The 27,769-nt window shown below is 40.5% G+C and overlaps 1 protein-coding gene across 1 annotated transcript in view; it reads left to right on the top strand.

Annotated features, from left to right (window-relative positions):
- Positions 1-27,769, top strand: part of LOC149799228 (uncharacterized) — a gene marked incomplete at its 3' end in the record, with an annotated part of 135,746 nt that overhangs the window by 69,386 nt on the left and 38,591 nt on the right. The window contains exon 5 of the mRNA XM_089958169.1: positions 18,379-18,514. Coding sequence (XP_089814295.1) covers positions 18,379-18,514 — 136 coding nt within the window. The remainder of the gene's footprint in view (positions 1-18,378; positions 18,515-27,769) is intronic.

The following is a 27,769-nucleotide window of genomic DNA, read 5'->3' as shown; positions in this document are numbered from 1 at the left end:
TTCAATTTTTTCGTTCCATTTGCGTATTCTTATTCTTTCCTCTTCATCCTCCTTCTCCTCCTTTATCTCTTTCATGACACCACTAATCTTGTCCTTTGCTTTTCTTAAGTTGTTAATCTCCATTTTTACTCTATGCGGACTATAGGAATAATAGTCTTCAACGAGTCTTATTAGCATCTGTTCCATTATTCCTAAGTTGTCTAAAACGTCTTGCAAGGTTTGTATTTTGTCCATTTGGTTTGACGCCATCTTCTTTTTATTCTTTGCAGAATGGTTTGAACGACGAATACTGTGGGTTCTTATACTTAAAGCGCGTACGTGAAGGAAAACATCCCCCTAAAAACATAAAATGGATCTTACCTAGATCATGACCAAACAACGCGCGGACGTGAAGGAAAACATCACCCTACTTTTTCATTTCATATAATATAACCCAAACTATACTCTCCACATACGCTAAGAAACAATAAATAAACCCATAATCTACTATTCACACTAACATACCTTAACTCTTACAAACACAAACACACAAACACATACCCTCACACTATCTTAAAAAGAGTTAGTGTTTATATTCACACTACTCTACCTACACACACTGGCAAATTGATCGTTATTTCTTTTCTAGAGTATTGGGTAGCCCTGAAAAGGGCTGTTTTTTTTGAACTCCTGATGCACCTATCTAATGGTTGCACCTTCCTGGCCTGGCGCCACACACGCATCTTTGACTCCAGTCTCTTTTTACTTTTTGTCTTGAGAGTGCAGAGGCGGGATGATTCGCTTCAGCACCCCAATCCTCTGTCTCGGGAATGTTGTATGACATCCTCTCTTCTCTTTTCTTTTCCTCTTCTTCCCTCTCTCTTCTCTCCTCCTCTTCCTTCTTTATTCTTGCTTCTTCTACGATAGCCTCCGCTGATAGTTCATTTACTATGCGCCTGGCATATTCCAGGTGCATCTGGAGTTCTAACAGTTTCACAATTCTGCTATTCATTCTTGTGTTGATCAATCAACAAGGGTAGCTAGACTGCCGAGCGAGTTTCAATTTATACTGAAAGAGCGGACGTGATGGAAAACATCCCCTAAAAACATAAAATTGATCTTACCTAGATCATAACCAAAAAAACAACAACGCGCGGACCTAAAAGAAACACTCACTCACTTTTTTATGCTACCCATCACTATTTTAAAATTTTTTATAAATCACTTCGATAGACTATTTACATACTCAAAGCAATCCAATCTAACCCCAAATATACACCTCAAACACCAAAAAGCATTATTTTAATCTACTATCCACACCAACTTACTTAAGCACTTACAAACACACAAACACACAAACACACAAACACATACCCTCACATTTTTTTAAAAAGAGTTAGTGTTTATTTTCACACTACTCTACCTACACATTGGCAAATCGATAGTTATTTCTTTTCTAGAGTATTGGGTAGCCCTGAAAAGGGCTGTTTTTTTTGTTTGCTATGGCATTCTTTTTAGTTTCTAAGAATGCGATGTCCTCTGAGGATAGACTTTCTGGCGATAGGTCTGCTTCTTCGGAAAGAGAAGAAGAACTCTTTGGTGTCGATACGACAATCGACAAAGCCTCTGTCAGCTTCAGGTTGCTGCTGCTGTTGTTGTTGCTGCTGTTGCTGCTGTCTCTGAAGTCTGTACTTCTCTGTCCATTCTTCTTTCTCCCTGTTCATTTCTTCTCTGAAGAGCTCTTCTATCAGGTTTTCAGTGATTTTTAGCATTCTCACATTCTCTATTTCTTCTGGCTTCGGTATCAGACTGTGTCTGACCCTATGCAAATTCACGTAGGCTTCGTTGAGCTTAGCTAGTTTGGAGCACATCTTCGTAGGAGGATGAGTCGACAATGGATGGTTAGACTGGAAACAACCCCGGTTCTTAAAGTCAAAGCGCGGACGTGAAGGAAAACATCCCCCACACGGTTTTCGAGTCGCAACGTTCAGTGAGTGTCATGAGAGGGATAGTAAGAAATGAAAGAGCATCAATCCAACATTCTTATAGCTAAACAAAAGACAAAGGCATTTCTTCATAACACAACATTTTTTTATTCAAAAATCACTTAACACTAAACAACAACAACTCTAACATTTTTTAACAATAATCCAACACTATAACATAAAACAATTTTTTTCAAATCACAAACATTTTTTTCTCAATGGACAATCTACTTTGAACAGGGCTGACAACGTTGTGAATGAAATTGTGATTTCCACTGTTGGAAATCATTAGGCCATTGATGGACACTACGTTTCCTAGCTTGAGACAAAAGATACGCATAATGGTCACAAAACCATCGATCTACTTTCACATCATTTCTAGCAGAAGAACGAGGATCAAAATGAGTCACTAAATGTTCTAAGGAATAGCCCAGGCTGCGATGATGCAGAAAATACACACAGTACTGTCCACACACCAAGGAATCTGTGCCTTGTAATTTCACGTTATTGAATCGGGTGGTTTGAGCATTTCTTCTCATAAAGTCGATGATATCGTCTTCCAAAGGGGGCAATCCGTACGAATCGAAATATTCCACACATCCTTCTTGAGGAAAGTAGACGGCTACCCAGTGGGTTCCTGGGAGATGACTGTCGTCCGTGTTGATCACGTAAGCTTGATGGTCTTGAGGTTTGCGATGAGGGAGTTCATCTTTAGCACAGACGACAGGATTCCAAGAAGCCGTATACGAACTGTGGTTCAAAAGGTAATAAAGTTCCCAGGTATCCATTGTTTTGTGTTTTTTTCTTCTTCTTCTTCACAGGTAATAATAAGTCGTCAATTCGATCCTGACTTTTTGCTTGAAAATGTCTGACGAATAAACGGTTATTCGTTCTGTTTCCTCACTCTGATTCAGGAGAGCTTCGATACGATGGATCTCTTGAGTGGTTAATGGTGGACAAGAATGTTCACGCAAGTCTTTATACCACTGGTGCAACACGTCTTTGTTTGAGATGAGACTCCAAGCTTCGTCCAGATACTCGTCCAATTTTTCTTCTTGGCTCAACATCAGGCATTTATCGTGTTGAATTTGACTGGGATGATCGTTTTGACATCCATAGCAATTTTTCTTGATCAATTCCGTCATTTTGTCGACCAAGTGTTTGGCAAAACAGCAGACTAAATGGGCTTCTTGTTCTGGCCATCTCGACTTCATCATGATCACTTGTTCTTTTTCTACGGTCTCCTCACATTTCATGTCCAAAGTTTCTCCACTAGGTAAAGAGGGATAACAGTCTTCCGTGGTTTCTAGTAATCTAGAATGACTTCTCTCAAACTATTGATTTCTATGGTATTATCAAATTCTGCATACAGGATGACGTTCACTGTGTGATCTGGAGGTGGATTTGCAAACTGAAGTTCCACACGAATCTGCCCGGATTTTATAGGATGGAAATGTCCCTCGTCGCTGCCTTGGTCTGGAGTGAAATCAAAACCCCACAAAGCATAGCCTCCTGCATAATCCTCGTACGTGATACCGTGACTGGTATTGGTTCCTAACTGTCCCGTGGCTTCGTACAGGGACAAGTACGATCTCAAATAATTCTTTGCGACACCAAAGTTGGGCTCAAAGGGTCGGGTACACAAGGTCTTGCCGTCGTGACTGACTTCGATCTTGGACACATTGTAATGTTGAAACTCAAAAGGATTTTGATCGTGGGTTCCGTTGAAGGCTGAATTCCTGACGATACCAACAATCAAACGTTTGGGTAACTGTCCTTGGAACAGATGATCTTCGATCATAGATCGCTGTCCAGCAGGAATGGTGAACGTTTTCACTTCTACGCGTCGTATCGGATACTTGGCAGTCGTTCTGCTCAACGTCTGACTGACGTCGTTTCCCACTTTAGGTAACACTTCCACACGACGCACGTAAAGTCGGGCTTCTTGAATGATAGTTTTGTATTCGTTGGCATGGGCCATCAATTGGAAAGTGGCACTGCTACGATTCAGTCTCAGACGGATATCCACCCCGTTGAGCAAATACTTTTCTTGTAACCACATGTCCAAATGCAAACGATCCATCAGTTCTAAACTTCGCCCTTGCAGAATTTTCTTACGACGGTCGTTAAACCCCACATTGTGAGGATTGTCATCTTCTGTCAGGACTGTGTCGCTAAACGTGCCTACACCTGCTGTGTCAGGTTTCCATACCACGCAAGCATCCAGATGAGTATTCTTGGCTTCTTTTCCGTACGTCAAGAGATTTTCCAAGTAGGCACGATATGGGTAAGTATCCATGCTGCTGCTGACCAGTTTGTTATTCAAGTACAAGTCCACTTCGCTAAATAAGGAATGCATGAAATTGTTGACAGGAGCTACTCTAGCATCGCCTCCTGGATTGGTGTTGTCCGTTTTGATCACTTTCACTTTCAAATACAGGTAACTGCTATTCAGATCGATGTAATCTTCGGGTTGTCCTTTGATTTCAAACTCTATGGGAGCTAATTCCGTCAAAGAGGAGACGGGATGAAATTCCACCCACTGGGATTCTTGCATGGTCATCATGGTGGGGGGCATGGCAAACAGATCCAGTTCCGTTTTGGAACAAGCGCAAGACTCTCGGTGCATCATTTTTTTCTCTTTCTCAATAATCGAAAACGTCTAAGTCTCGAACGGTTCTTCTTTTCTTGGCCTTTCTCGCTTGAAGTCTGGTGAAAGGGTGTTTTCTGCGTCGTCTCTTTCTGCCTTGTCCTTGCTGAATGCCTGACTCGGTAGCGTGCAGGGCATTTATAGGTGTGTCTCGTCGGCCCAAAATGTCTTTACCTGTTTGCAGCAAGACATTTTTGCCAGCCCTCATGAAGGCTTCTTTAGGGTTTTGTTTGTCGATGATGACATTTTGGAGAAATTCTTTGCCTTGCGTCAGTGCCGCATATTTCAAGGCGTGCAATCCGCGTGTCACCATCGGTTTCAACACCGAAGCCACCGAACGAAAGGCCGATTTCAGCATGTCTCCTAAACCGTGTCCTCGCTGTCGAGCAACCCCTCGGTACACTGGATACATGACTTACTTACGAATCGTGAGAAAACCGTTTTCGAAAATGGAGTTTCACCGTGACTTTTCCTTTGGTGAATGGAATATTTTGTCCCAAATCCCCTTTTATAGTAATGTTGACCGTGTCCAAATACGACTTGCTGACAGGCAAATAGTGAGGATGGACAAATTCGCGGTGGACGTGATAAGTGTTTCCACCTTCCTCGTCAGCGTTCGTGCAGAATCCACTTTGAAAGGAATGACACGCAGTAACGGTACAGAGGTGTGTCCCACCACGTTATACTCCACCACATCGGAGTACACAAACATCAAATTCAGTCCTTGGTTCAGTTCTACCGGGGCACGAAATAACTTGCTAAAAGACTCGTTGTCGTAAACGATGGGTGATTCGTTTTTCTTCGTCATGACCATTCTCATGTCCATGTCTCCGCCCAACATGTCAGACAATTCAGGACAAAATAAAATGGACAGGATTTTACTCCCGTCAAATTTCATCAAGAAGCGACGAGCTGTTTTGTGGTATTCCATGGTGACACTTTTTTTGACACTTTCCAAAGCTTTCAGAAACACGACATTAAACCTGGAGGTAATGGTGCTGACCAAATGTTGACCACTAAAATAATAGCCTGGGGGAATGAACAAGTGATAGGTGGTGTACTTTTGATTTTTTGTGCCAGGGGTTTTCTTGTCATATTTGCCATAGGTATCCAAGTACTGTTGCAATTGTTCGTCATGAACTTCCACATCAAAAAAATTTTGATTGGGAAGGACATTGAGGACTTGGGTCGGGTGAATCATTTCTACTAAAGCCACTTCCCAATGGGCTTCGTGATCTAAGGGGATGGTCTGAGGTAATTTGGCCGTGTAACAGCACAACGTGTTGTGGGGAAACACCTCCATGGAACTATCACTGGGTAAGGTTAAGTAAAATTGGTTTTGGTGACTCATAATTCCAGAGTTCTGTGGCTATCCGAGGGGTTATTAACGGACGTCAGAGGCGTGTCTCCGTCTAAAATGGGGTTCTGATTGTGGTTGGAGTGGTGACTGGCACTGGCACTGGACACAAGGTTCCCGGGGTTCCCGTTCGAGGAGAATTTCAGGGAGGGATTGGGAAGCAGGTAACCGATGCAACTGCTCAATAAAATGCTCAATAAAATGGTCCACAATTGTTTGTCTCCTTGTTGCAAACTCAAATTGGCAATGGCTGCCCCGATGACACAATACACCACGAAGATTTGGCAGAAAAAGACGATTTGCGTTTTAGGCACACGTTCTCCACACCACACCCACAAGGGTTGTTTTTGTAAATCTTGCACAGAAGAACTAGGTGAAGAAGGAGTGGTCGACGTAGCTGCGTCTGCTGTGTGAAAGGGCATGATGGTCACTTCTTCTTTTTATAGTCGATGACGTGCGAAGCGTCGATCCAAGAATCAAAACTGGGTGGATATCCTTTCCAACGTACTTTGACTTCTTTGACACGTCGTTTGCCCACTTTACGGGTTCTGCGTTCGAGAATGCTTTCGATGTCGTACACGTCGTCTTCTTTTTTGGTGACACGTTGTAACTCGGGCAAATAAAACGTTCCTTTGAGTACTTCTCCGTTCATGTCTTCCAATTTATAGACGGCAGGATGACGGCCATGCACTCGTCCAGTGACGCGAAACAATTCGGTCGTCCAGTTAGGTAAGTAACCTTTGTCGAAAGTGCGTTTGGTTTTGCCAATGCGCACCCAATCTCCTACGGCCAACACTCCACTTTTCTTGGGGACAGCCCTCGTCGGAGACGTACCGAACAGACGCTCAAACACCAACACGTCCGATGCTTCGATGGTAAGATTGGTTGTACGCTTGCACCAGGTGCGGTAAGATGTCGATGTACTTCAGAGTGTGGTGATGCGTAAAATATTTCCACATGCGTTCTTTCAAAGTGCGTTGAAAACGTTCCACGATGCTGGCTTTGGTTTCGGGATTCTCGGTGGTAAAAAAATGAATGTCACGTTTCTTTAATTCTTTTTGGAAAGCTTGGTTCAGAAATTCGGTGCCTTTGTCCGTTTGCCATCGAAGAGGGTGACGACCGCTTTGTTTCAACACCCGTTGTAAGGCTCGCACTAACTCGCTGCTCGATTTGGAAGTCAAGGGCACGACCCAGGCAAATTTGGAAAAGACGTCGATGACACAAAACAAATATTTGTAGCCACGATTGTAGCTGGCCAAATGAGAGACATCGGCTAAATCGGCTTGCCATTGATGATCGATGCCTTCCACTCGGGTGCGACTTCTGGCAAACTTGCGTCGAATGGTTTTGTGTAAAGTATAGGTAGCTTGTTCTTGTAACCATCGTTGTACTTGAGGTAAACGGAGACTTTTCAGTCGAGTTTTGGCAGCACGATACAATTTTTGAACTCCTGCGTAACCTGCAGGATGCGAGGGATCGTAGTAAATGCTGGCTAAGACTTTTTCCATTTTTTTTGTGTTTGTGTGTTAATAAGGCACCCACTCTTGGAAGAGGCTACTCTTTTTCTCTTGGGGTATTTTCTTGGATTGCAAGGCTTTGCGTGTGCGACCGGCAATAGGTGTTGAAGAGGAGGAGGATGTCTGAGCGGGGGATATCGGTTCTTGTTTCACTTCTGTCTTCACTTCTGTCTTCACTTTCTTTTTCTCTTGTGATGAAGAAGGGGTGGCCATCATCTTTTTAATCCATCCAATTCTGGAGGTAGGTGGTGTTGTTAACTTGCGTACTTTTTCTGGTGGAGTTTGAAACCCTTCTTCTTCTTCTTCTTTTCCTTTTCTGTCTTGACCACTGGTACCGGTACTGGTACTGGTGATGGTGCTGGACTTTTCATCAAGGTCTTAAAATCTTTCAAAGTGGGTAGAGCTGTTTCGTCTAAAGCTTTCTGGTGAAAGAGTTGCAGTCGTTGCAAGAGTTGACCGTACTTTTGTGATTTTTCTGTTTCGGACAAATCTTGGCGATCCATCAAGGATTGCAATTCGTGTTGTAACTGGGACATCTCGCTCAAATTGGGATTGGGAGGTAAATGCGGGGTGCGTTGTTCTTGCCACCGATGGTATTCCATCCATCGTTTGTAAGGCACTAAAGCTAGTTTTCGTCCTTCCATGGGGTTGTCAGGGGTCGATTCTGAGATCTTGGAACTTCCGAGGCCTTTTTATCTTTCTCCCCCCAGTCCTCCCAACATGGTTCCCAAGACTCCTTTCAGTATGGGACCTAACAAGAGAGGTAAAATACCTCCACGTTGCACTAACATCTTCTTTTTTTGACGAATGGGAATTTTCTTTTGAACCATTTGGCGAAGAACGTGACGATGTTTGCCTAAGCATTGTTTCTGGTGTTTGGACAAAGGGATCGTGCCTTTCAAAACGTTCAAACAACATTCGCACACGGTATCGATGACCTCTTTGGAGGCCGTTTGAATGAGATTTTTTCGTAGGGGTGGATAAGCTTTGGACAGGACAGATAACAGGTCCCCATGTTTGGCTAAACGTGGTGGCAGTCCTTTCCTTTTCTTTCCTTGGGGTTTTCTGGAGGGTGACATCTTTGAGTCTTCAGGAGCACCAAAAAAACACTGATATCCTACTTGGTCACAGGCCTTTTTTATACTGGAACGCGTCGCCACTGATTGTCTTTACGTCGTATCAACTTCATGACAGGCATGACACGTCTTGCAGGGGTACGCAACGGACTAAATCGAGCCAGTTCTTGCTTGGACAAATCCAGTAAACGTTGTAACATGCCCGATCTTTCATGGACTTTGATTTTGGGAGAAGGTACTTTGTGAGCAGCAGCCACTGCCGCTAAATTGGAAGGTCCTGCCACTGGGGAAGTTCTTTTGGGGGTCATCAACGGAGAAGTTCTTGGTGTGATCAACGTCTCCAAGTACTCTTCAGTTCCTGGTGACATCAACGGAGAAGTGGATAAACGTGAGGTTGCCGGAGACGCAGTCACCGCTGTGGCAGGTCGTGGTTTGCGAGTGTAAGGTTGTGTCCTGGCCGAAGTGCCTCTCTTGCGACTAGTTTTCTTCTGTGGACTTTTCTTTTTCTGGGGACTTTTTTTCTGTTTCTTTTTCTGGGGGCTTCTTTTCTTTTTCCGGGGTGGTGTCTGGTAAGAGGAGGGTCCTGCCACTGGAGAAGTTCTTTTTTGGGACCTGGTCTTTTTCTTTTTCTTCTTGGGGCTTCGTTGGACTTTTGTCTTGGGGATAACTTTGAGGGCATTAGGATGCCATCTTAAGAGAGAGCGAATGATGACCCCTCCTAGAGTACCGCTCCCTCCAGGTTTCAAAATGATTTGTTTTTTGGTTTGAGTGTCGATGCGGGGATCGGCCAGTTGGACCAAAGCGACTTTGTTTCGATCGAAAAAGCGTTTGGTTTGATGAGGAATCTGAATGATTCCTTGGAGTAATTGACGTGCCGTCACCGTGAACCATCGTAAGACTTCTTTGAGACTAGCTTCTAAGACACGAGCTCGTGTTTGTGGATTTTTTCCTCGACTGATGCCATACAAGGCACGAATCAATTTGACGGGAAGATGCGACTGAAGGGACGTCATGTTCACACTGTGTGAGGCAGACGAGAAAGGGTCTGAGGTTTTTATAGATTTTTTGATGGGGAGTGAAATGAAGTCGAGGACGGAGACGTGTACAGGACAGGCCCTCCGTCTTGGCACCAGTGGTGAAACAAGTGGGTACGAAATCGCAAATCCTCAGGGGTCGTAGGTTTTTATATTCTCTTTTTTTTGGATGCAATACACGTACTTTCTAGCCAGAGATCTTCGTTCTCCAGTAGGGAATCTAAATCTTGCATACTGTAACCGAAACGTCAGAGTTCGTTTAGAAGTTTCCTCTTCCGCTAAGTAGATTCCACGTAACAAATGTTGGTAATCCTTTACCTTGTCTTCCTCAATGTATTGCTGTAGGTGAATCTCGAAGTAACCATAATTATGAACATGTCGATCATTAGCGACCTCAAAGTGTTGAACAATGTCTGACCATTGAAAGAATTTCTGACGAATCAGTTCTCTTATACCATTCAGGTACCAGTGGTTAAAGATCTGGTGACGTAAAGGATGCAATTGTTCTTTACGTTTCACTTGTATTTTGACCAGCTCTCGGTAAATGCGTTCTCTCAACTCCACAGGCAAAGCACGAATGTTCTCTTGTAAAGTATCCATGAACAGATTATTATGGTAAGAAGTTACTTCAATGTCTCGGTCCCACTAAAGGTAAGTAATGACAATTCGGTGACCATCGAGCATGTTCTAGGTAGGCCGAATCTTGCGGTTCCCAGTGGTGAAGTGACACACCGCAACTGAAGCACTTGACTTTATCTCCTTCGCCCAAGTAGAAAAATCCGGCTCTGGCTAATTCTTCGGGGGTCGGTCCTCCCAGATACTTAGGCCATTTTCCTTTGAACGATTGAAGACGATTTTCAAAGTCGCAGTATTCCGACAAACGCACAGGAAACGAATATTCGTCTTTCACAGGTTCGTTTCGATGAGGGTTGGGTGACAGGAACAGGAGTTTGTTCAAGGCTGGATGACATCCGTAAGGGGGTAGACGTGAAGGTGAACATTCCCCTTTAAAACGAAACCCAGTAAAATGTCCAAGAGGACGAGCGGCATCACTTTCGCATCCCTCAGGTTTGACACGCACAGCATCACTTTCCATGATAGGGGTAGGGACACTAAAGTTCCCATGATGCTTTACGGCATCGCTCAGGTCACAACGTACAGCATCGTACCCATCGCAAGGCTCACAATCGCATTCCACTTCCGAAGCCTCACACTTGAATTGTGCCCTTCTAAACAACTTGTTCTGTGTTTCTCTGAAAGTATTCATCTTGTTCGCTCGGTCTTGGTAGTCACAATAAACTATCGATCTTGCCTAGGGTTCCTTTTTTATATACAGACCAATACCGACGTGACCGTACGGTAAGGTGAAATGATTGGGAAGTCGAACTCGCTTCTGGTATACAATTTGATAGACTTTTTCCAAGGGTCGACTGACGATGTGGTGAGTGGGTTAACGTACAATTTTGTTCGGTTGATAGGTGGTCACTTTAAAGTTTCCATCCTCTCCCGATTGCAAGGCTTCTTTCAATACCCCAAAGTTGACCACACGACTGGTACGATAATTCAGAGTCAGTCCTTTCACTTTGCACGTCGTGTGCACTTCTCCTTGTTTGTCCCGGTATTCGTAGCCGTAATGTTTGGGACCGCCACTGACGAAACTTAGAATCTTGTCGTCGGGATGCTCGTCTGTCCAGGCTCCTAAACGGTCTCCTTCGATGTTAGTGTGATGTTGAATCGGGTGATGGATGTAAATGCAACTGTCCGTGTCAAAGTACAGGACGCGTTCCCCTAACAGTTCTAAAGCTTCGTACAATTTTAAGCGAGCATGGGCTGTCACGTAAGCCGCAATGATGACATTTCCAAAAGGGTCGTCTTGTACAAAGTCCAGATCTTCTTCGTAATTGACCAAGATCAAATTCTCTCGAACGACGTCCACGTGTTTCATGTATTTGGTTTTGTCGTGAATCATCTGGAAGTAGCGGGAAGGTTCTGTCAAATATTCCGTCTTGGGTAAACACGGTCGTTGTGCCATTTTACCCCACAAGCAATTTAACATCACTTTGGCAAACGATCGCCTGCCTTCGTTTTTCTCGATGTGGTCTAAATTGATGCCTTCTTGTTCGTAGTATTTCTCTTTGAATTGTATTTGGTCTTCGGGAGTGTGACACCAGGAAGGATAGCCGCTGGCTTCTTGCTTCAGTTTCAAAAAGGCATCCACGTAGTCTGCGAAAATGCCTTTCTGAGTAGGGTCACCCTTGTGGTATTGTTGTGTCTTGGGAAAGTGGCAAATTTCGTACACTTCTAACAGTTGGTATCCCATGTCCAGAGCTTTGAACAATTCTACGCTGACCCAGGTTCCCGTCAAGGCCCGTTCTTCCTGGCTATGCTGACAAGGTTGGTCTTGGTTGCACGTTTCGGCACAAGTACGGCACAAGGGAAACATCAGTTTGCCTTGACAATGGTGAGGTAAGACGGGATGGTATAGGTTCGTGGGAGGCAAAACTTTGCACTTGATCAAGCCTTCGTATTGTCGAATGTTTTTCAGGTCGATGTGTTCCGTCAGCAATTGCGGGTGCCCTACGGGAAAGCGACAATATTTGCACACGTAGGGATACAGCGAACACACGTCCAAGTATTTGATTTCTTCTCCTTTCTCTTCGTCGGCTTGGTACAGCAAACAGGTGGCATTGGTCCTTCCTCCGTACAAACTATCCCTCGGGTTCAGCGGGTCCATGAACTGGTAACTTTCCACGAGGCGTTTAAACTCGGGATCGGTTTTCATACGGTGATCGTACTCGTGTTCCCACATTTCCACCACTTGGTATCCTTGCTGTTCTAACTTTAGGCGTCGCTGACAAGTGTCCTGGTACAAGTCTTCCATGGTTCGTTGCAAAAACTGATTTTTAGTGCCACGGTCAGGGTAACAGACGGGACATCCGTGAAATAAGCAACCGTTAAACTCGTACAAGATCTTGGGGTTTTCTAAGTCCCAGCCATCGACCCAATACGTTCCGATGGTCTTTTCGCCCCCTCCGTTGCGGGCATGCTGAATCCACTTGTCTTCCTTGTCGCACAAGTAATGTAACCAGCGTAGGGCTTTGACCGAGTATTGACGTTTGACAAAGTTGGTCGTTTGAGGGCTGATGACAGCCACGGTGTTTTCAGGTATGAATCGTTGTCGATACACTAAGGAACACGCTTTGGCAATGGTGCAAGCTTCTTTCAAAGGATCGACCCCTCCGTGTTCCATGAACAGTTCTCGAAATTTTCCACAGCAACGCCGTAAAATGTCCACGTCGGAACGACAATACTTTAGCATTTCTTCCTGAAAGTCGAAAGGGTCCGAGGCGTGAGCCTGGTACCAAGCGTAGAAAGCTTCTCGTTGTTCGGTACGCATGTTGTCGGGGTCGTAATAGTGAACCTCAGGTAAATGGGGTAGAACGGCGTGTTGATTGGCTTCCGTATTGAGAAAGTGTGGAAAGTACCCTTTAGCCATTTCTGTCATTCCAAACGTTTTAGGCATTCGACTCAAAGGCATGGCCAAATAGCTCATCGAATCTTTAAACTGTACTTGTCCCACTTGCATGAAAATGATTTTGGCTCCGTTCAAAGTCACTTTAGGACGCTCGGTGCCTTGTTCCGTATAGTACCTCAAAAGAAACTGTCCATCGTATCCGGAGAAATTGTGAGCCATCACCGTGGCATGACGATGACAATCTCCGTAACGTTCGATGTCCTCTTGGCTCCACGTCTTGTCGACGGGGTCTAAGACCCATTGGGCAAAATCGGCTAACGTGTTCGGTCCCCGAAAGATTTTTTCACGCCCTCCAGGAATCTTGCTGCAGTGAGGGCAATGACTGAAGATAGGTTCTTGAATGCACTTCTCGCACGCTCGATGAGCCACGCAGAAATTAGGAATGTGAATGCCGGTTTCTTGCATGCATTCGAAATCGAAAAAGATGGAATTGCCTTTCTTCTTGTGACCGTCCTCTTTCTCTGGTGGGGGTTGGTATTTTTGCACGTAACATTCGTGTTCCAAGTCCACGATGTGGTGACAAATGTGACATTTTTTCTTTCCTCGACATACGTGTGCCTTGGCATTGTTGGTAAGTATGCCTTGTCCACACGTAGGGCACAATCTCAGGAGTTGACAAGCACATTTCTTCTGTGAACCTTGTGTTTTCAAATGTTGCTGGTAACAGGCAGGGCTGAAAAACGTGCGCAGACAAGTTGAACAAGGCACTGGTTCTTCGCTCAGACAGGGTGGAGAGGCCAAACATCCTGGGCATTTCGATACACAATGCTTGTGTTGCTCTCGATTGTTATAACCATAATCACATTTCTCACAATAATAACCATATCCTAGGAATCCGGTGATACTGGTAATGGTATCGAAATGGTCATCGTGATGATAAACATGAATGTATTTTCCGTCCTTAAAATCTTGGCCTCGAAACAACAGAGGCCCACGCACTTCTTGAGGGTGCACTTTCAAGGTGTATCGTGGAGCTAGGGCATCTTGCAATTTTTGCATCTCAGGAATGCCACAGGGTGTGTCTTTGGACAGGCCAGCTTGTTGCAACAGGAGTTCTGCTTCGTTTCGTTGTTTGGCTCTGTCCGATTGTCGAATAGTTTTCCAGGTTCTTTTCCATTGTACCGTGTCGTTCTTGTTGGCATAGGTTCGTCCCACCACGATGGCACGGGCTAAACACATCTGGTCATGAGGGTTGCGAATTCGGACGAGACTCTTTTTGGTGTTGCGAAGGTCGTCCACCAATAACATCTTTTTGCGTCCAGTCCCTTGAGGAGGAGAGACGTGGGTCATGTCCAGTGTGGCTTTACCATCGGTGATGTCAAACTGGTCATTAGATTGTTGCACGTGTTGAATCTTGTCCATGACTTTGGAAGCAGTCAATTCTGCAGGGGTGCTAAACTCGATCCAAACGGGATTTCAAACCGTCGTGTTGTATGGAAAGTCTCAAGCGATCGTCTTCTTTGGGTTGACATTGTCGCTTGAGTGCAGTGAGCAAAGAATCCCACACCCCAGTGATGAACACTTCTGCTTTCTCTAACGGCACTTCAGCCTTGAAATCTTTAAACTTCACCGTGTATTTGTAAGCCGTGGTTCTAAATTTTCTAGAGGAGCGCTTTTCCGTCTCTCGAATGGAATAGTACTTTTCAGGGTTAACTAAGGGTGGTGAACTTGGTTTAGAGGGTTCTGATTCTGGTTCACTCATGTCCTCTTCAAAATCACTGGCATGAATTTGTGCCAAGATTTCAGATCTGGTACGAGGCGATAGATCACGTTTCTGCCTCTTACTTTCTTCTTCTTTCTTCTCGAACGAATTAGATCGTTTCATCTTGAAAGCAAAAAGTCAAATGACTCAAGTTCAAACACCATGAGCTACTTTATAGTCATGGGAGACCAGCGTATATAAAAGGGTGTGTGTCTTGTCCTTTCACTATTCATTTCACTCTCAAGCCGAGCACAACGATGGAAGAGACTAACCAGATGGAACGTTTCGTCAGAGCTTTGCGAGGGGTCATTAGAAAATTCTCTTCAGACCAGCCTACGGGCTACTCTCCTTCCTTTAGAGATAAAAGTCAAGATACTTGCTATATCTGTCAGAAGAAAGGGCATTGGTCTTCAGAGTGTCCAGACCGTCAAAAAAGAAAAAAAAACAGGGGCTAAAAAAGACAAAAGTCAAGATACCTGTTATTATTGTAAAGAAAAAGGACATTGGTCTCCAGATTGCCCAAAATAGAAACAAGAGGAGTCAGAAGAAAAGAGGAATTCTTCAGAAGAAGAGAGGGATTCTTCAGAGGAAGAGAGGGATTCTTCTGAGGAAGAAAGAAGACAGGTGAAGAAAAAGAAACAGGAGAAAAAAAGAAGAAGGGAAGAAAGCGAGGAGGAAGAAGAGGAAAAGAGTGTGACGGTGAAGAAATTCAAAAAACAGAGAGACTAAACAAGGAGAAAGAAGAAGTCAATGAACTTTTTATTAAAGTGTTGTATTGTGAATTGTGAATTGGATTGTAAAAAAATGGATAAAAGAATAAATGAATGATATAAGGTAAGTGTCTTTGAGTTATGATTTTATAAAATAAGAACGTACACTCACGCACTCATACACAGACACGTACTATAAGGGTAAAATGGGTGGTTTTTTTTTTTTTTTTTGAGTTTTTGGCAAATTGAAATTGTATTTCGTTTCGAGAAATGTGGGTGGCCCTGAAAAGGGCCTTTTTCTTCATGGTGTAGGGGTGAGTTTAAGCAATCAACTTTAACTGCCTTAAGCCTTTGCCACGACCAAGGCCAACTTCTGGACTGCGTAATGTTGATGATGATGATTGGGTTGAAATCACTAAGGGTGGTACGGTAGGCTTAGTCACAGGGTTGACGTGTTTAGCTCGGGAAGGTCGTATTCTCTTCGGTCGTGATAAAGAAGTCTGATACATTTGTTTCAGACTTCTTAACTCCGCTAAAATGTCCAACAGTACCGTGACCGTTTGATTCTCACCCTCTTGTTTCTTTGCTGCTACTTCTTCTTGCTGTTGCTGCTGTTGTTTTTTTTCTTACCTCTTCTTCTTGCTGTAGGAGAAAAGCCTGTTCCGCTTCCTTTTGTCGTTGTATAAATTTCTCCAATTCTTCTTTCTGTCTCTGTCTAAAATTCTCCACTTGCGGTAATGAAGAAGGTAACGAAGGTTCCGGAACAAATTCTTGCGAGGAGAGAAAATCCACAAAATCCCAATTCACCTCTTCTGAAAGTAAGTCCGGGTTCCCTTGGGCAGTCTCCCCTGTTGGTGCAGCCCAATGGATCGTTTTCTGAGTTTCCGTCATGTTGAATCACTGTCGCATAGATTGCACACAAGCGCTAGCGAATCTATATAGACCAACAGACGTCACAAACTGCTCTCTTCGGATTGGATGCGGGCTGACTGAATTTTGTAACGCGTGTTCGGATTGGTGAATGAACTCAATCCGTTTCAATCCTACCTGTACCTATAAATAAGCGCAGTTCAGTGCATTGATTCACCTGTTCTCGTCGCTTCAAGATGTGGACCACAGTTGAGTCATCCACCCTTGTGTCTTCCATGATGTTTCGGACAGACTTGCTCATGTATGTCCGATCCAAGTGGACCGTTGTCCACAGGACAAACACCAGCCTGTGGATACGTAGGATCTACGTTGAAAGACAAGGATGCCTGAAAAGAGTGCTGGTTTACGGACCAACAGTGAGACGCATCCTAAGGACAAGAAGAAGACCAATACGGTGCCCTTTATGTTAATGAATACATTAACATAAACCCAAAGGCCCTTTTCAGGGCCAGCCATATTTCTCGAAAAGAGATAGCCTTTCCATTGCCTACCCCTTTTTTATTTTATTTTATTTTATTTTATTTTTTTTAAAAAATCCCATGTTCAATTTCCCTTGACGCTATACAGTCCCACCCTGTTTAAATTCCTTTGACGCTATACAGTCCCAATTCCCATGTTCAATTCCTCTTGAGGCTATATCGTCCCACGATTTTTCTCTATGTTAAATTCCCATTGAGGCTATATGTTCCCACGATTTTTCTCCATGTTAAATTTCCATTGAGGCTATATGTTCCCAAGGGTGTTTTTAATGCTAATTCCCATTGAGCCTATAGTATCCCACTTCACTACTGATGTTATTAGTTTTTCTTAAGGACACACGGTACTAATTATACGGAAGAACTGTGAACCAGTCTAGAAATGGGTGAGCAAATAATAGAGTATTTACGGGTTTGGTGGTCCATAATTGGTTATTAATGAAAATTAAATTTTTTGTAAAAATATCTTTTGAGAGCTTATTCTATATGTAATTAAAAAAATATGGACAAAATTCTATTGATGCAATTTTCGTATTTTTACAGGATTGACTTAGAAGTACTCAGTAATGAAAGTAGCACCTGATTCATTTGTTTCAGAATCAATAACATGTGTTTCATGCACATGTAGATAAACAAAATGCCGCGGCTCATATGGTGTTCTCCACACATAAGCTTGCACCAAGGTTTGTTGTGCATGGACAATTATAGGTCTCATCATCAGCACCCAGAAATTTTAAGTTATTGAATTTTGAATATGATAGTGTTTCCATATGTTTACTATTGGAATTGAATTAGTACCATGAGTCCTTAAAGCAACTTAACCATATTACAGTCATATTACAGTGTCAGAAAAATTAAAGATTTAAACCAAATGTTAATTTAGTAGGATACACTTTTATCTCAAACCAGGAAATAACATGGGTAGACCGTTACTAGGAAATAAAACGGGAAAACCGTGAACATGAAATAAAACGGGTGGACTGATTATCTGGCTGTAATATAATTAGCGGACCGATTCCGTGATGCTATGATCTGTGCGTGCTTTAATTGCCAAAACACCTACACATGACACCTGAGTTATGAAACTGATCACCAAAATCGTACTCCTTCCCAAATTACCAGCATTCATACTTTTCCCAGTGAGGTTGAAAACACTGAGATCATTAAGGTTATCTTGTTTTAAGTAGATTGTACTCAGGCGGAACTCTTAAGAGTTAGTCTGAGTTCATTTTGTCTTGTGCTCAGCATTTTTGTGACTAAAGGACCTGGTGTAGCAAAACGTGTGTAAGTTAATTGCAAGTGTTGAATTTTTCTGGTAAACAGTAAATATGGGGTATCGCTGTCTTATAAACGGAATGAAGAAATAAATGGCTATTCTTAAGGCTGTACTATTTGGGTCTGATTGTATTTGCCTTTACATTTTTTAGCTATGGTCCTCTGAACCCTGTCAATTTTCTGGAAGGATTTTACACGGACCTAGAGAGTTTTGTAGACGTCATGCCCTTCAATAACGAGTCGGATTTCAGAAATTTTATATCCAGAATGAACGCCATTCCAACTCAGGTGAGCTTCCTACTGAAAAACGGAACAGATTAATTAGTAAATTAGAAACATTTTGAATTCAGTTCATTCGATATCGATTAACATGAGTGTACTTCATAAGGTCAACAAGAGAAAAATATTAAATTCTAGTGAAAAGAACAGATTCGGCCTTCTTAAAGGAATTTTTTCGTTATGCACCTAATAAGAAAAGTTCGCTTCATCATTGTTTAAAAATGCAGTGTGTATGTTTGAATTTATAATTACAAAATGACACCTATATAACAAACAGAGAGGAAAACGCATATTGCCGTTTCCCACATTGTATGTATATATGCGTAGTTATAGGAAAGAAATTGTTATTAAATGGCACTAATGTAATTAAAGAGATTAGATAATTGCAATAAACTTAAAGCAAGAGTCTATCCTGCTCGCATATCCGACTCCATTCACCTAGATATCATGAATCAATGTTCTAATCCACTTAGTCGTGCGAAGATTCCGTCCTGACCAGCCTCAAATAAAAACAAAAAGAAAATAAAATAAAAAAGCGAACAATTGAAGGGAAAGATCGATGAAAAGGGCTTTTTACTTGACATTAGTTTTACAGCATCTTGAACAGTCAGAAGTAAGCATTGGCCACAAGCGATGACATGAATATCTTACCAACATCTCCTGATTTGATATTAAATATTTGGATCCTTGTTCTTGTAATACCAGGGTATCTCTAAAGGACCTTTTCCTTTGATAGATAAGTAGATAATTTTAAAATGTGGAAACACATTTTCAGAAAAATTATGGGCCGATTGCTGTCTTTGGGTTCATCGCTTGATGTTTGTTGCGTTAATTCAAACAAATCTGTGCGAGTTTGTATGTTTTCTAAGTTGAGTGTTTACAAATGTAATAGTTCTTTTCACACGCATAACTACAAACTCAAAACATCAGAAAGTAACTTCTTGTAAAATATATTGTAAAACATGTACTGGCGTCGGACTAGTTGCGATTGCATTTATTTATTATTTTTCGGAATAAACAAAACTTGGATTGCCATAAAATATATCACATGAGTTCAAATTGTGTGCACTCATATGAAAAAAATATATTGAAATCACAGGCGATAAACGTAGATACCAATGTCAAAAGGACGACTAAGTATAGTCGCGTGCATCCAAATTTCTCGCATGGCTCCGTGAGATCTTCGCCAAATGACGGTTTGGCAACTGAGATTTCCATGTAAGGTCAAATATGTCTTTCCCAACATCTTGAAAAGTGATTTGATTGGCTGATGAGATGTGTAAGGAAATACGCCATTGTAGCTTGCGATGACGTCATATTTTTCATCCAGGCGACAGAGAATTCTAGTTATTTTGGTACCCTTACTTTTCTTTTCTCAGTCTGGTTGTCTCAGTCCCTGTTGTCTTCTGCTGTGCCTGAAGCAGATGTCATAAAATCAAACAACATCGACAAAACAAAATTCACTCATAAAACAACTTAAGGTCTCTCCATCTATGATAACGCACATACAAAACATTTTCAGAGAGACAGACACATACACGCACACCAAGCTGAGCTATTCGATATTATTCTAGAAACTACACACATCATGGTGAATTTGATCCTACCTGTAACTTAGTAAATTTACAGGTCAGCGTCATTAAATTAAGCTATAAGTACCTACTTAGTTTTAAATACTTCGTGGGAAACGAATTAGTAACTTTTAGCGAAATGTAATGACCCTGACCTGAAAAGTACTGAGCTACAAGTATGATAAAATTCGCGATGCTGTGTGGAACGAACTATAACAGAAAATACCGTTCCAGACACACGGGCAATATACATTTCTGGCTACAAAAATCTAAACTCTCTCAAGAGCTGACACAGAGCCGGTAACAACCATAAAAGTGTTACGTCAGACTTGCGTTCTGCAAACTTTATCACACACCCCCCAACCAACACCAGCTGAATCAAACAGTGTAATCAAACGAAAATGCATGCACTTACCAACCAGGGTTTTTCACATTATTCCACAAGAATATTTCCATGTAACTTATCACTGTACTAGTAAATATAAATTTCCAAGCGTATCATGAAGTTAGAATCCCCTAACAGTCATTACACACTTCATTAGAGCTGTGTACTTTTTGTAGTATTGCCTACCATAGAACTTTCTAGATTTGATGACTGTTAATGTTATCAGTATAAAATATATGAATTAATTATTGTTATTTTCATATGACATGTCATCCAATAAATTAATGTGATAATACGTAAAGAGGTTCAAATGATTTTATGTTAATATTTTTTCATGCGTAGAACTTGTGTACTTAGAGTCGATTAGGCACTCCATTGCCCTTATGCATATAATTGTATTAATGCTCGTTCAAAAAATATAACAGCATGTGGCTAGAGACGCTAATTATGCAATACTTGCAACACGTTACAATTTAAAAAAGAAAAAATCTTTCTTAACGTTTTGTTTATTTAATAAGAGCAGCTATATTCTACTAAGATAATTATTCAAACTTTCATAAAATAATACAAAAGCTGATCACCTTTATATACAGATAGAGGGAATAATAATACATGATGAATACTGTATTTTGAATCTGCTAACTGTACTGCAAATGTGTAGGGTTACTTTAATTTAAATGGAACAAAACTTGAGTGAAAAAAAGAATATATGTCGGTGTTTGTGCCAGGACAAGGAAATCCCATTCGCGGGGTCAGATTTGCCACCCTCCATGGGAAGAGCCTCGTGGGGAGACAACTAATGTAACCTCTTGACTGGAACTTCATTGTCTGGGTGCAAACATAGAATCTCTTAATCTCGTAAACAATGATTATTTCAATGGCTAAGTGAGACTTGCCTCTCTGTATCGGCGTTTGTTAAATATGATGTTTAGTGATTGGCTTGCAATACAAATGAGGCAAAATTGATCTCGTATGTCGAGATCAGTTTTGGGATAATGTGTGTGTGTGTGTGTGTGTTTGAAATAGTTCACAAACCTGCAGTCTGGTTTAAGTCCTATTTTGTCCCCAAAATAACAACATTATCATACTGCCTTATCTCATGATGTCCATAATAAATTCAAAATATCGTTTCTTTGGTGACCGCATTATCTCCATAGAAACGTCACCATGTCTACTGTAGTATTATTAAAACTATTTCATATCGACGTTATACAATTGAAAACTTCATTCGTGCCGCCAATGTGCTTCTAACCAGAACACTACAACTCTAATCTAACTGAACCCAACGAGTCACCTAACTAACTGATTTAATGTCTAATTACAACTCCCTGACTAGAGTCATCATCTGACCTTCTTTTCCAAATTTCATACTGATATTTTCTAATTCAAAGATTTCATTTCATGCTATAATTAATATAATATAGTTTAATGCTGAACTCAGCTTTAGGAACTGGGAGTTAGTGTACTTCCTAATATATAGTTCCATATATACCCCTTACCATCTGTGCACTCTACGTGTAGTCTAACTATATTTGTCGAGTACCATCTATACACTCTACAAGTAGTCTAACCAAATGTGTCCAGTACCATATGTACACTCTACATGTAACCTAACGGAATGTGTCCAGTACCCGTCCCGTTCACTCTACATTTATCCTAACTGAATGTCTCCAGCACCATCTGTATTTAGTTTAATTGTTTTTAAGCTTTTCAAAAATATTTTTATTTCGTTACATGTCAAGTTATGAAATTTTGTTTTCTGGAATTTGATGCTTTCCAGAAATTAGTTTGACCTGACTGTTTAGTCGAACACACCTAACAATATAACTTTATATCTTTTTGCTCATCTAGTTCCTGACCTTGATTGAGAATCAAGTAAACAACCTCTTTTTTTAATTCATTCATAATGTGTGATTGATAATAGTGAAGTCGATGCTGACTGGGGCTGTAGATGTACATACTTCTACGGTTATCTCGAAATTCTGGAGGGCTGACCCTCATCCGGGAATCTGTTTTGCTTCTCAAGTTACTGTATAACCTTTGTCTATAGAGAAATTAGTTAGTCGGGCTTCTAAACACCGGGGCGAAAGGTGTTTTGTATTTTCTGTTGTGACCAGTTGAGCTATATTTTTACTTTTCTTCAAACTATTTAGATTCTAAAAGATTAATTCGTTTATCTGGGAATATTTAAGTGCTCATACAGAATTCTGGGAAAAAATATTTATTTAAATTTTATTCGGAAATTCAAACATCGGAATATTGTTTGTGGATCAACAAAGAACTGTAGACACATCCGTAATATAAAGGCTATAGCATACGTCATCAACTTCCATTTTGGATTTTTCATCGGTACTCGAACTTAAATTCATTAGATCATTTCATTACTAGGACTTCTAAAATGTAATTCGTGGATTTTTTTTGGATTATTTTTGGATTTGGTTCAGAAAACCGTAAGTTCTTATTTTTTTCTTCTTCATTTTTACTTGGTTTTTCCAAAGAAATAAAGTATTTCTTAAATGTTTCAAAGCTTGTTGTTTTCACTCATTGTTTGTTGCTGTTTATTAGAGCCTAAAGATGTAACTTTCTTTACCATATGTACACTCTACATGTAGCCTAACCAAATGTGTCCCATGCAATCTGTACACTCTACATGTAGCCTAACCAAATGTGTCCCATGCAATCTGTACACTCTAAATGTAGCCTAACCAAATGTGTCCCATGCAATCTGTACACTCTACATGTAGCCTAACCAAATGTGTTCCATGCAGTATGTACACTCTACATGTAGCCTAACAAAATGTGTCCCATGCAATCTGTACACCCTCCATGCAGTCTAACCAAATGTGTCCCATGAAATCTAAGCACTTTACATGTAGTCAAACCAAATGTGTCCCATGAAATCTAAGCACTTTGCATGTAGTCTAACTAAATGTGTCCCATGCAGTATGTATACTCTACATGCAGTTTAACCAAATGTGTCCCGTACATTCTGTACACTCTACATGTAATCTAACCAAATGTGTCCAATATAATCTGTACACTCTACATGTATTCTAACTAAATGTGTCCCATGCAATCTGTACACTCTACATGTAGTCTAATTAAATGGGGGCCATGGAATATGTACACTCTACATGTTGTCTAACTAAATGTGTCCCATGGAATCTATACGGTCTACATGTAATCTAACTAAATGTGTCCCATGCAATCTGTGCACTCTACATGTAGTCTAACTAAATGTGTCCCATGCAATCTGTACACTCTGCATGTAGTCTAACCAAATGTGTCCCATACAGTCTGTACACTCTACAACCAGTCTAACTAAATGTGTCCAATGCTATATGTGCACTCTACATATAGTCTAATTAAATGTGTCCGTTACATTCTGTACACTATACATGTAGTCTAACCAAATGTGTCCCATACAATTTGAGCACTCTACATGCAGTAAAACCAAATGTATCCCATACAATATGTGCACTCTACATGTAGTCTAATTAAATGTGTCCCATGCAATATGTACACTCTACCTGTAGTCTAACTAAATGTGTCCCATGCAATCTGTACACTCTACATTAAGTCTAACCAAACGTGTCCCATACAATATGTGCATTCTACATGCAGTCTAATAATATATTTCCAATACAAACTGTACACTCTACATATAGTCTAACTAAATGTGTCCCATACAATCCGTACACTCTGCGTGTAGTCTAACCAAATGTGTCCCATACAATATGTGCTCTCTGCATGTAGTCTACCTAAATGTGTCAGAAACAATCTGTACACTCTACATGTCGTCTAACCATGTGTACACTCAACATCTAGTGTAACTAAATATGAAACTAATTTGTAGCGAACATATTGTCCGCATATTATGACCACTTATTCCTCCACCTGAAATGTCCAACTTTCTGTCCGGTACAGAGACCCCCATATTTAGGACTGACCTCGAGGCTCTTTAGTTAATGTGGCACACATGTTAAACCTTGTCATCAAGAATATCACAGACAAGTGTATATATTTACCTCTTGGGAATACATATATAATATGTGCTTTGGAATACTTAACTAGAACTGGTACTATACTTGTATTTAATATATTCAAAATTATGATCTTTTCTTTTATCCACAAATTTTGTATAAAATTATTTTGAATTCTTTCATAACTATAAAGTTTCCAAATTTCCACTCTGTAGGAGATCGAATGAAATGGCCAAATAATTATTGAATACGCAAAAAGCGTTTTCGGCTGTATGATAGCTTCTTCCATTAAGTTTGACTTAGTTGTGAACCATGATGTTTTTAGAAAATGCTGATTACGATCCCTTTCCTAGCACATGGATTAGTCGAGTTGTCTCCCATAGACAATATACTCTGTTGTTGTTCTTGTTTTGGACTTAGCACTCTGCCGGCCAGTATAACTGGTGGAGAAAGAACCCAGGAAAACCCCAGTAATAACCTCCTTTCTACGGGAAGCTACTGGCAGGCTTTCTGACATACTCACATTGGTTAAGACTCGAACCCATGTGGACAGAAGTGAGATAGCAGTGATAGGCAAAGGCGATTGCTTTAGACCACTCGGTCAGCCAGGGCCCCGAAACATTTTTTTTTACCACTATGCATATGCGTGAGTGGCTAGATGTAAATAAATGAATCATGCAACTGTTGAAACTATTGCAAACGTCGATATGCAACTTTACTGGAAGAATGTTGATATTGCTGTTGATTTTTTAAACCAATATTATTAAAGAAGCAGCATAATGTATGACAAAAGCTTGCATTGTTCAACAATTTCGGAAACAACCCGCATTTTGGGATAACGCACTTCACGTTTGAAACAAACACAATTTCATATTTTAAAGGAGTTTAGAAAACTAAAGTATTAAAACTTTACAGCAATCCAACAAAGCAAAATCAAAATTTAAAACATAAATCAGATGAAGACTAATTTAAATGAAAATAGTTTTGACGCCATGTTGCAGTCAAACTCAGATGGAAATAGCCTTCAGACAAATGTTACGAAATGTCTTAATGAATATGAATCATCCAGAAAAACGGTTTTCATACTTTTTAGAAAATATTAAATTATTTTAAGTTTTTGAATAACTGCTCAGTTTGAAGAATTTATATTTAAAAATGAATTACAAACTATAAATTGTAATATTTGCAAGAAAGCATAATCCAGATCTCGAGAATGCATTTTATTTGAAGAAATTTAGAAAGTAATGAGATTATTTGCGATAATAATAATACTAGTAATAATAATAATAATAATAATAATAATAATAATAATAATAATATAATCATAATGTGTGTGAGTGTGTGTGTGTGTTTGTTTGTTTGTTTGTGTGTGTGTGTGTGTGTGTGTGTGTATGTATGTGTGTGTGTGTGTGTGTGATTTGGATTTTTAACGTAGCTTTAACCATTTTCCAGTAATATCGTTACAACGTCTGCAGCGTGGCAGTTAATAGTGATGTTTGGCACTGGGGTGTCATGCCGCAGACATGTGGCATTATGTCCCACCTAGTCACATTGTTCTGACACCAGGCCATCCAGTCCTGACTCTAACTTTTTACTGATGAGTGCCAAGCGAGGTAGCTGCAAGTACCATTTTTATATGTCTTTGGCGTGACTCGGCCGGGGTTGGAACTCGGGACCTCCCGCATGCGGGGCTGACGCTCTAACCACTTAGGTTACTTGCTTTTAAAGTTGCATAGGCTTAAACGTAGATGGTCAGGTCATTGTCTGGCTGTAGAGATGGGAAGATGAATTAATATTAAAGAAAGAAAACATTTATTGTACATGCTGTGTTCTGCGTTATATTTAAGAAAGAGAAGATAAATTAATTGGTTTGGGTTGTTATGTATATTTGATTTAATTTATTTCTAATTTAATTGTTTGTAAGTTTTAAAATCTTTTTATTTTTTAATTTCATTATATGTCAAAATAATGTAGTCATGTTTTCTAGGAACTAGATACTTTTTCCAGAAAATAGTTTTACCTTGACTGTTCGTCTTTGTAAACACATAAGTCTGACCTGGTTCCCGACCTTAATTCAAAATTAGTAACAGTCACATCAACACGTTTGTTTAAATTTATTTTTACTGTGGGAATAATAAAAGTAAGATCGAGGCTGTATTGAACCTCGGTTTGTGTAGAGAAATAATCTCAGTCGGGCTTCTAAACACTGACACGTAAAGGTGGTTCTTTTGTTGTGACTTTTATGGGAATTACATTTTAATGTTTATTCGAATTATTTGGATTCTAAAAGATTAGTTTGTTTCTCTGGAAATATTTGAGTGTTCATACAGAATTCTTGATCAAAGAAATTTCATTAATTCAAACACTGGATTATTTCTTGCGTTTCTACAAGGAACTGTTGACTTCAACACAGTGTCTTCCATCTTGGATTCTTCGTCGGGACTCTAACCATCCATCAATCCATCCATCCATCCATCCATCGATCTATCTATCTATCTATCCATCCATCCATCCATCCATCCATCCATCCATCTATCTATCTATCTATCTATCTATCTATCTATCTATCTATCTATCTATCTATCTATTTACAACCAGAATACAGTGTTGATAACTGCATTGTCGCTGTTTTTATTTGCCAAACAATGCATTGTAAACCAATTAATGGTAATCTCAGTGAAAAGTTGGTGACATAAGGAGGTCTGTATAACATCTCATGAAACAAATGCTCACTCAGTAGTATCATGTTCAGTTAAGAGTTACACACGCAGTTTGTCACATAAACACAGACATCACTGAAAATAGATCAGAAGGGTCTGGATTTAACTTTATATAGTGCAATCTGTTTACCAGTCACTCAAGGGAAGAATTTTAATTTTGGTTTGCAAAGGAAAACGGATATTCAAAGGAAATTAATACATAGATAATAAAAGTTATTTAAATTTCTTTTGTTATTTATTTATTATAGATCAGTCGTAAACTACATACGAGCTAAGCTCATTTTTACTCCGTGTAAACTTACGCGTATTCGCCGGGGCTAAATGAGTAGAAAGGGTTTTTACGGGCACCAGTTGAAGCAAGGAAGCTTAGTACCTTATTTAGGAAAAAGGTCGTGAAAGTATGCTTGTCCTTAGTTTCTAAAAGTATTCCATACTCAAGCGAAAGAAAATGTTTGTGCCAGAGAGCAATATAAAACAGTTCCAGACACACTGCAAATTACTAGTCAGAAATGTCGTAACTCTCCCAACAACTACTTTAAATTTAGTAACAACCCTCCCCCAGCTGAATCAAACATGAAAATAAAAATCTTGCACCTGCTAGACAG

The sequence above is a fragment of the Sinohyriopsis cumingii genome, chromosome 5, assembly GCF_028554795.1.
Source record: "Sinohyriopsis cumingii isolate HCF-2022 chromosome 5, ASM2855479v2, whole genome shotgun sequence".
Classification (NCBI taxonomy): Eukaryota; Metazoa; Mollusca; class Bivalvia; order Unionida; family Unionidae; genus Sinohyriopsis; species Sinohyriopsis cumingii.
The sequence above is the reverse complement of the archived record's forward strand: the minus strand, read 5'-3'. Positions and strand labels throughout refer to the sequence as shown.